The sequence below is a fragment of the Gavialis gangeticus genome, unplaced genomic scaffold (genome assembly GCF_001723915.1).
Source record: "Gavialis gangeticus isolate Ggan-Ray unplaced genomic scaffold, GavGan_comp1, whole genome shotgun sequence".
NCBI lineage: Eukaryota > Metazoa > Chordata > Crocodylia > Gavialidae > Gavialis > Gavialis gangeticus.
The window spans coordinates 19,794,824-19,805,356 of record NW_017729026.1 but is presented as its reverse complement, the minus strand read 5'-3'; the positions used below and the strand labels follow the sequence as shown (position 1 = coordinate 19,805,356).

General features: G+C 43.8%; 1 protein-coding gene across 2 annotated transcripts in view; it reads left to right on the top strand.

Moving 5' to 3' along the window:
• Positions 1 to 10,533, top strand: part of RWDD1 (RWD domain containing 1) — a 33,008-nt gene that overhangs the window by 18,301 nt on the left and 4,174 nt on the right. Inside the window, exons 3-5 of one of the 2 annotated variants that reach the window (XM_019520054.1) lie at positions 1,733 to 1,863; positions 6,345 to 6,488; positions 9,041 to 9,173. In XM_019520054.1, the coding sequence (XP_019375599.1) occupies positions 1,733 to 1,863; positions 6,345 to 6,488; positions 9,041 to 9,173 (408 nt within the window). Of the gene's footprint in view, positions 1 to 1,732; positions 1,864 to 5,925; positions 6,031 to 6,344; positions 6,489 to 9,040; positions 9,174 to 10,533 lie in introns of those variants that run through there. The other variant, XM_019520055.1, reaches the window with a different exon arrangement.

Genomic DNA, 10,533 nt, shown 5'->3' with positions numbered 1-10,533 from the left:
GAGGCTGAACAGGTTCAGGTCCCTTGGCCTCTCCTCATAGGGCCTGCCCTCCTGCCCTCTCACCTAGTGGGTGGCCCTCCTCTGAACCCTCTCAAGGCAGGCCACATCCTTCTTAAAGACGCAGTACTCCAATTGAGGCTGGACCAATGTCACGTAGAGGGGGAGTATCACCTCTCTGGACCGGCTTGAGATGCATCTTTGGATGCACAACAAGGTGCAGTTGGCTTTGCTGGCTGTTGTCTGGCATTGGCGGCTCATGTTCATCTTGTAGTCAGTGATGATTCCAAGATTCCTTTCTGCCTCTGTGCTGTCAAGGAGGGAGCTCCCCAGTTTGTATGTATACTGTGGATTCCTTCTCTCCAGGTGCAGCACCCTGCATTTATCTACATTGAAGCCCATCCTGTTACCATCCGCCCACTTCATAGTCTGTCTAAATCTAATTGCAGCCTCTCTCTCCCTTCGAGCGTGTCACTGCAGCCCCAACCCCAACCGCCTGCCTCCCCTGCCATCTCTGTGCCCACTACCACTCCTCCCTTGCAGCCTCGGGTACCCCATTTGACCCATGCGCCACTTCCCTCCCTGCCTGTTGTACTCTCCTTTACCTTCGCAGTTGTGCTAGCAGGCTCCACCTCCGCTGCATCCTGGAGCATGACCCTGTAGCAACAGTGCTGACTCCACACTGCTACTACAGTGCTAGGCTAGAGCTGCGCTCTGTGCCCTGGGCTGCAGCACAGGTGGAGCCTGCCAGTGGCAGATCAGAGGTAAGAAGGAAGTGGAGGGGGCAGTTGGTGTCAGAGACAAAGATATAGGAAGACAGACCTAAGGCTGTGGGGGGCAGAAGCAGCACAGAGGGGGGAAGTGGAGGGAGGCAGGCACAAAACAGGTAAAGGAGTGGGCTGAGGCTGTGGGGGACAGACACAAGGCAGGTAATTGGGAGGGGGACAGGTGTCAGGGGACAAGCTCTATGCCTCCCCCCACATTTGCCCCCTTACTGCCTCCTTTATTACCCCTCCACTGCGTGCCCCATTACTGCTTATTGCCTGTCCCGCCACTGTGTGGGGGGTGGGGGGAGACGAGTTTAAGATGATCCTCCAATAATTAGATTCTATAGTTGGAAGTGTATTAATAGAATCTAATTATTGGGGCGTCATTTTAAATTCAGGTAAACACAGTAATTTACCCTTTTCCTCAGGGTTTCCTTGTAGGTTAGCTCCAGACTGAGTGTGCTTCAGCTCTTCCCAGTGTCTCAACTTCTGGATCTGATTTGTTGGTTCTACATTTTATAGAGAGCATCTGCACCAGGCATCTACAAATTAAGTGGTGTGTTGTCCAACTTTTAGATGCTATTGGATCTGTCCCCACATTATAATGCCCTCAGTTTTTAAAAAGGGGCTTTGCTTACACAATTTCAGTATTTCACTGGAGTTTTGCACAGACTGCTTACTGCTTCTAAAGTTCCTTGAAGATAAAAATGATGAAGAAACGTGGAATATTTTTAAAATAAATATAAATAGCCAATACATGCAAAGTGTTATATGTGACCTCTGACGTTTACTTTGGCATAAGACTCCTACATTATAAAGTTCCATTACGGTATTAGTTTTGTTATTTTAAATTATATTGTGGGTTAATGATCTTAGTTAATGCACTAGATTTAAGTTTTAAAAGTTAATACTGATGAAGTTTGAAGTAGTCCATGCTAAGACTGCCTTTTTCTTTTTATATACTCTAGCTGTCCAGACAACCCTTAAATTTACATACAGACAGAATTATCCAGATGAAACTCCACTTTATGAAATCGTTTCCCAAGATAATCTTGAAGATAATGATCTCACAGACATATTAAAGCTACTAGAGCAACAGGTATGGAAATACATGTATGTATAGACTCCTGTTGATGGCATTTCAGCATTCATTGGTTTGAGAGGCGAACCAAGGACACTAAGCTCTGACATCTACCACAACCAGAAAGTGTATATTTTATTTACTGTTGTAGGGGCTGACTGGCACTGAGTCTGCAAAACCAGATTCAAGTTGCTAAGTGATCTAGAATTATATATATAAAGTGAACTCTTCTTATGGCATTTTATTATCTATCTGTCTATCTATCTTGTTTAACAGGGTCAACTTGATCAACATTGCATTGCTAGTTCCTTTGCTTATATATGGTCTAGATTATTTAGCAGCTTGAATTTTGTGTGTGTATGTATTTGTTTATATAGAGAAGTTTGCTCTCTCTATATCTAATAAAATATCATAAACAAATAACATGCCATAAGAAGAGATGGTTCAGTCACATAAAATATATATGTATATAAAAGCTTTAGAAATGGCATTGAAATGTTGATTTAGTTGATCATGTTAACCTGTATAGCTACCTAACTGTAGGTATATACTACAGACCACCAAACCAGGGGGAGGAGCTTGATCCAGAGTTCGCCTGAGAACTGGCAGAGGCCACACAATCACAGGACATGGTTGTCGTGGCTGACTTCAGTTATCCAGGTATCTCTTGGGAGCAACACTCAGCTAAGTTGGATTGGTCGCATTCCTTCTTGACCTGCATTGAAGAGCTTTTGCTGACTCAGGAGGTGCACAAGCCAACCAGAGATAATGGTATTCTAGACTTGGTCCTGGCCAAGGGGGATGCCCTGGTGACCAACATAAAAATAGAAGGTAGCCTGGATGATAGTGCCCATGAAATCAGCATGTTCACTGTCTGTCTCAAGGCAGACAAATTAGATATCAGGACTGAAGTTTTGGATTTCAGAAATGCAAATTTCAACAAACTCAGGTCACTAGTAGGGAAAGGACTGCAGGACCAGGAGCCGAAAATGAAAGGAGTGTATGAAGTGTGGTCATTCCTTAAAGACAGGATCCTCAAAGCGCAAAGGAAGTCCATTCCCACATAGAGGAAAGGTAACAAAAGAGCTGGGAAACCCTCTTGGCTAAAAAGGGAAATCATGGTCCTCTTAAGAAAGAAGAAAGGTGTACAAACAATGGAAGCTTGGGGCATGCCCCAAGGAGGACTATACAACAATGGCCCGCACTTGTAGGGAACAGATTCAAAGGGCTAAGGTGGCAACTGAACTAAAATTAGCAATGGGAGGCAAGGACAACAAGAAGGTCCTTCTTTAGGTATGTAGGGAAGAGAAGGAAAACAAATGGGAGCGTGGGATCACTGATGAACAACTCGAGACAGCTGGTTATCAGCACTCGGGAGAAAACTGAACTCCTGAATAACTATTTTTCTTTGGTCTTTCACTGGGCCAAGGGCAAAACCATGCCAGAGTGGGTACAGAATGAGCAGGGTAGGAATGACTGCCATCCTACTATTACTGTACAAGTGGTGTGTGATCATTTGAATAACTTAAACGTATATAAGTCAACAGGACTGGATGAACTTCATCCAAGGGTGCTGAAGGAGCTGGCCGAAGTCATCACAGGACCACTGGAGAAACTTTTCCAAAATTCATGGTGCTCCAGAGGGGTCTCTGAAGACTGGGAGAGGGCCAGTGTTGTGCCCATCTTCAAGAAAGGATGGAGGGAGGACCCATGGTAACTATAGGCCAATCAGCCTAACTTCTATTCCAGGGAAGATCCTGGAAAAAATCATCAAGGAGTCTATATACAATAGGCTTGCAGAAGGTAGGATTCTCAATGACAACCAGCATGGCTTCATTGCAGGCAGGTCTTGTCTTACCAACCTCATTTTTTATGATCAGGTAACTCGCCACCTGGATAAGGGATAGGAGGTTAACATTGTATGCCTTGACTTCCAAAAGGCCTTCGATCTAGTTACTGGTATCCCATGATGTTCTCATGAGAAAATTGGAGGACTGTGGGCTTAAATGTGAGACAGCTAGGTGCATAGGGAGCTGGTTGCACGGTAGGACCCAGAGAGTTCTAATGAACGGATCTGTGTTGTCTTGGTGAGAAGTGGCCAGTGGTGTCCCTCGGGTCAGCACTTGGTCCAGTGCTTTTCAACATCTGTATCAATGATTTTTACATGAGTAGGGGGGGTGTGAAGAGCTCATTGGCCAAATTCATGGATGACACCAAATGATGGGAAGTGGCGTCATGCTTGAAGATAGGCTGCAGATACAGGCGGACCTAGACTAGCAAGTTGAGCGCATTGGAATCAAATGAAATTCAACATCGAGAAATGTAAAGTGCATCATCTGTACAAACCTCCAGGCTTAGCATTGCCAAACTCACCAGCACCATGAATGAAAGGGACCTGGGGGTGAAAGTAGACCACAGTATGAATATGAGCTGGCAGATGCTGTAGCCAGCAGGGCAAATAATACCCTCGCATGCATCAATCGATGCATCTCAAGCAAACTAGGGAAGTGATTCTTCCACTGTACTCGGCATTTGTGACACCGCAACTGGAGTAGTGGGCACTGCACTTCAACAAGGATGTGGTAAAGCTCAGTAGAGTCCAGTGAAGGGCCCGTATGATCAGAGACTTGCATAGGAAGCCATACGAGGAAAGGCTGAGGGACCTGGGACTCTTCAGCCTGAAAAAGAGAAGGCTGAAAGGGGACTTCATGGCAACTTACCGCTACATCAGGGCATACATCAAGGGCTCAGTGAACAACAGTTCACCAGGGCACCCTTGTGGAAAACTAGAAGTAAGGGCCACAAACACCTGGAAGACAGTTTCAGACTCAACATCAGGAAAAACTTCTTCACAGCCATGGTGTCTAGACTGTGGAATAGGCTCCCTTCAGAGGTGGTACAATCATCTACCATGGAATCTTCAAGAGGAGACTGGATGGTCACCTTGCTGGGGTCACATGATACCCTGTTCTCTTTCCTGCCTGGTGTAGGGGGGCTGGACCCAATGATCCCCCGAGGTCCCTTCCAGCCTTGCAATCTATGAATAAGGTAGAATTAAGGTGGGATAAATTTGATGCCTATTGCAAGGTCCACAGTTCATAAATATTTGAAACAGGCCAGATTCAGGCATTATGTTTCTGCCAGGAGAAGTTCACTGGTTCTCTACCAGTAGACCAGCACAAGTGTACTTGTACTTCCTTCCAGAGAAAGATCTTTGAGGCTGATACCTGGAAGATCTCCCCTTTGCTAGAGTTTTTCTTGCTAGAATGAATGCCTGTATACTCAATAGGAGGAATCAAGCAGCAGCTTCCCCCTTGCCTTCCCCAGCCCAGGTAGGACTCCAGTCTGGGGAGCTCATAGGGAGCATTGCATTGCTGCTTCCTCTCCTGCTGAAGACCATGAGGGGAGGAACAATGGCTGCTCCTTGGGATTCCCCAAACTAGTTCCTCCTTTCCCCTCTCAGTGCAGACAACCTTTCCCCACTGCTCCACTCCCCACAGGGGACTGGGAGGAATGGAGCAGCTGCTGCTCCCCACAAGGGATTGCCCCAGAAGTTCCCAGAAATTTCCAGCTAGAGAAATGAATGGCTGTTCATACTGACAAAAATGTTGACTGTATGTAAAAGTGCTGACTGTGTGCGCATTAATTCCTCCCATATTTCCCAACCCTTGCTTAGCAGAATTTACTTTAGTTGAATTCAATAGATTAGCATAAATAAGGTTTCTGGTTTTTCAGACTTCCTACTAAAGGAAAATTAGTTGTATTTTTAGTCAAATAGATGTAGAAGTCTTGCTGCACTTAAGAAACTAAAATTAAGGCAGGGGCCTTACTGCCAGCTTTGTTAGAAAAACCATCCTAGCATGTGTTTCTCATCCTTGGTTCTAATAACAGTTCATAGAGATTCCTTTCTCTCATGCATTGGCTTGTGGAAGAGAAACTAGATTCTACCAGGGATTTGTGACTAATTAACTCATGCTTTAGAACTCTCTCTTCTTTTTTTGTAAATGCTTTTTTAGTTAGCAACACCTTGCCAATCCTCTTTCTGTTAAGACCCTGCTGCTTTACTATTGGAAAGGTTAATGCATCTCCCTAGCCTATGTGTATATTGTTATACTGAATATACTATTCAAGAAAAGGAGCGCTTGGCATCCACTATCTCCAGGCACCATGGTTTTAGCACCTAAGGTGATGATCCTATTTGTTTCACCTTTGTCTTTCTTTGATCCAAGAAAATATCAGTAATCTACTGAGTGGATGGGTGACCCAGAAATAGGGGAACAACAAAATGTCAATACTTATCTCAGAATCACTTTAACTGGCCTAAAACCTCTGAAATATATTTTTTTGCAAACATTTTTGTTTTAAACTGGCACAAGGCAGCTTAGTAATATGACTTCCATGGCTGCAGGTCTAAGCATAGTGTTTTCCAAGTGGGTGTGTCCTTATTCATAAATTGCTGAACTAGTAAACCTCTGAAATGTCTTTCTTTTATGTTACAGGTAGAAGAGAACTTGGGGATGGTAATGATCTTCACTCTAGTGTCTGCTGTACAAGAAAAATTAAATGAAATAGTAGATCACATAAAAACACGAATAGAAGAGGAAAAGAAACAGAAAGAAAGAGAAGCAGAAGAAGCAGAAAAAGTGAGTGTGGTATATTTCATGTACGGTTTCCTGTAATTCAGGGGAATCAAACACACAGACCACAAAACTGTTATCTGGATCCTGAAGGAGCCTGGAATTTGGAGTTGGGATTCCAAGGTAGAGAGCCCTGTCAGGGATGTGTTTTGGGGAATAGTGGGGTGAGCAATGTTTGCTCATGGAGCTGCATGGCTTAATTCTGCCAGTGGCTCGGGGACTGTGGTGATAAACACTAGAGCTGTGCAGAGCTTTGGCCCCGATTCGATTTGGTGGAGATTTGGGCCAATTTGGTGCCTGAATCTCTGAATCGAATTGGAGGACCCTTTAATCTCTCTGAATTGATTTGGAGAGATTTGGAAAGATTCAGCTATTCGGACATAGACACAGCCCTAAATGTTTTTTCTACATACCTCTAAGTAGCAGGTGGCTCATGAATGTTGCGATGCTGGGGCACATGGAGCATCCCACAGGAGTGCGGGAAGCTCCCCAGTGCACTCGGCAGCAGACCCAGAAGTGGACCAGAAGCACTTCTGGGCCAATTCTGGGTCTGCCAGGGAGTGTCTGGGGGACCCCCCTTGTCCCCCTGGCTTGGCAACTTGTACCTCCTGGGTCTGGGGGGTGGCACCTGGGATCCTCCCACGGCCTATTGCTAAGCTGGGGGAGTGCAGGGGGCTCCCCAGCGGACCTGAAAGTGGACCGGAAGTAGTTTCTGGTCCACTTCCTGGTTCACCTCTGAGCACATGGAAGGCCCCCCCACACTCATGTGGGACGCTCCATCTGCTCCAGCATCGCAGTGTTCACAAGCTGTGCTGGTACCTCAGGGTATGTAGAAAAAACTTTTAAAACTGTGTCTACGGCCGAATCACTGATTCTCTGAATCGGCATCAAATCTTCAGATTCGGATTCGACTGAATCGAATCGGGGACAGTGATCCAAATCAATTAATTGAATCAGTGTCTCTGATTCAGGCTGAATCCGAATCGAATAGGGCCTGCTTTGCACACCCCTAATAAACACTAACACCATTCTCCCAGCTGCTGGAAGTGGGTCTAGATCCAGCTTGCAAGGAGTCCTGCAGTCCAGACCAGCGTGGGAGAAGAGGAGGAGCAAGTGACTTTTGTCACCCTTGCTATAACTGATATGGGCACTTAGGGTTGATTTAATAATGATAATATCCCAGATGTTTGATCCAAAGGCAAAATTCCTGAATTAGCTACAAAATTCCTGAATTAGCTACAAAGCTAAACTTTTACTCGCTAGAGCATTTACTAACTTAATACTGCACTTGAAAAATTAAACTGTTCTGAGTTTTACTGGAAGTATGATGGTTTCTGGCAATGCTTAAAAGTACTGGGGCAGATTCTCTGCTTTCTCTACTTAGTTTAGTGCCTGAGTAGCACTGATGGAGTTAGTTTAATCTAGTTAAAGATTGTCAGTTTAGGATAACCAATTTCTATGCCGCTGTCTTTGTTGCCCCTATCTTAAGCAGCTGGAAAGGGCATACTAGAGCATGCTGCATTGCACTAATAGATGTCTGACAGTGCCTGGGAGGAGTGTGCCAGCTATTGTAAATTGAAGCACCGTTGATAGTCTCCCCTCCTAATGCAGAGTCTACCAAGAAGAGGGCAGTTTCCTGTGCTCCTATTTTTGGGTAGATCAACTTGAAGAGGAAGCTTTCCACACCCTAATATCCAGAATGAGGAAGGCACTATTTTTTTAGCCTATTTCTTTTTGCCTCTAGTGTTGCTGTTTTCATTCTCAGGATATGTTATGGTAGATACCATCATTAGGTCCTTGCTGCTTTCTACTGAGAGCTGTAAGGCTTAGGACTCAATATCCCACCACTTGTAGTCTTTTCCCACTCATATTCTTGAGTTTCCCTTTTCCTTAACACAGCAAAGTGTGTTGTAGTTCTGAAATCCCTCACATTGTGTGAGCTTTGGTTCTGGGGCTTCTCCATGCATGATGCACTCCAGGAATGCCAGGAAAGCCCCAGAGTGAAGGTAGGTAGCTGGAGCCATGGTTGTGGGCAGTGTACAGTAGGGTCATGCTCATAGTAAGACTGGTGGCATACTGAATAATGATTTTCCTCTCCCTCCATAGTAATGGAGGAGAGACATATGAAGATAATTTCTCTTAATCTGTGGTGTAGATGTAAATATGTCTTCCTAGAATAAGTATTTTCACAGCAAATGTTTGTACACAAAGCATATTCCTTTATATTCACCCTAGCATTCATCTACTTGTTTTGTGACACGACTTAAATCACTGGTAAGATGTTCTGCCTACCAGTGCATTACCTTTAGTTTCTTACCTTTTATTATATTACAGGTCCAAAGACGATTAGGATTTGTGGCAATCACATCCATTTTATAGCTCTCGGGTGGAAAAAAAAAGTAACCAAATACGTCATCTTTGCTAAAAGATACCTGGTTTTTAAGTTGAAGCTTGGTAGTTATGGCACCCAGTAACTCCAACCATGAAATTAATATTATTTTTTTCATTATTGTATTGCTGAGCTGTATTAACAAACTTTTTTTCCCCCTCTTTCTTAGGAATGTTTCCATGGCACTCCTGTTACAATTGAGAATTTCCTAAGCTGGAAAGCAAAATTTGATACAGAGCTCTTAGAATTAAAAAGGAAAAAAATGAAAGAAGAGGAGCAAGCAGGAAAAAATAAATTAAGTGGTATGACTTTAAGACTTTCTCCTTGGGCTTGCCATCTTACCAGACCTGTATGGCAAAGAACAAAACCATGTGGCCAAGAAATTGTTTTTATACTAAAGGATTATAGTAGTAAAGTAAGGTCTGATTGTAAATGGGTTATGTTAATTTTGCAAATAGTGTAAGCTCGCTATTCTTATGTCTTAGAATGGAGAATTGAACATTATAAAAAGTAACATAACACTGCAGGTTACAGCGGCACCAGCCTTGGGTGCTAACTTGGAATGCAAAAATGGAGCTTCTGCTGCCACGCAAAACACTGAATCTTCTTGTTATGCCTCTGGTTATAGGTGGCCCCTGAACTCAACCAGCAAAAGCTTTGACACATGAGAAAGCTAGGGACCTAAGCACTGCAAAAGAATTAGTTCTATACATCAACATGGGGACTGCAAAGCCATGTTTTCACATAACACACACACTGGGGAACCAGGTTATGTGATGAATGTTTGGTTACAACTGCATCTCTTTTGTATAATGAAGGATAAAGCTTTTCAAGCAGATGCTGTCCAAAGGTAAACAAAGGCCTCTGGTTTTGTCTCTGCAGCATAAAGGTTGCCGTGTAACTATTAGATTTTGATCTTGTATGTTTGAACGTTTTTTGCAAAATTAAGCTATTATGTTCACACAAACCACTTGCAGTGATGATACTAATATAGAAGAATGTAGTTTTCTGATTAGTAGGCATGCTAAATGATATTTGAGTAGTTTGTAGCCATTCAGTTCTTGGAAGGCAGGTAGTGTACGTGTAAAAAAAAATCATGCTTGTTTTCTATAAAAGGTTCCATTCGTCTCAAAATGGGTTTGTTGTAAAGGTGTAGTGAAAGCATGTTGACTACCCCAGATCCCCAGATGTGGGCCCGAGTGTTTTAAAGGCATGACCCACTCGGAAAGCAATGATCCTTACATACATTAGTCAGATCAGCTGCCTCCACTATGCTGTCTTCTCCCTTCCTGTTATCTGTAGAGCATCCTCTGTAGTGTGAGTTGCATGTTTGTGAAGGGGGTAAGGCCAGCGAAACAATGCATCTTTCCTCCATCAACCTTCTTAGATTCCACGTGGGCTACATTTAACTCTTTCGTAAAGCCATTTTACAGGTCTCTGTGTCACCTTCCAGGGAAGAAAGCCCATAGACATGGACAGCACCTGCTTGAAAAGCTTAATCCTTCATTATGCAAAAGAGATGCAGTTGTAACCAAGCATCACATAAGTTGGTTTCCCAATTGGCACATGTTACATGGAAACATGGGTTTGCAGTCCCCATGTTGATGTATAGAACTAATTCTTTTGCAGTGCTTAGGTGCTCAGCTATTTCATATATCAACA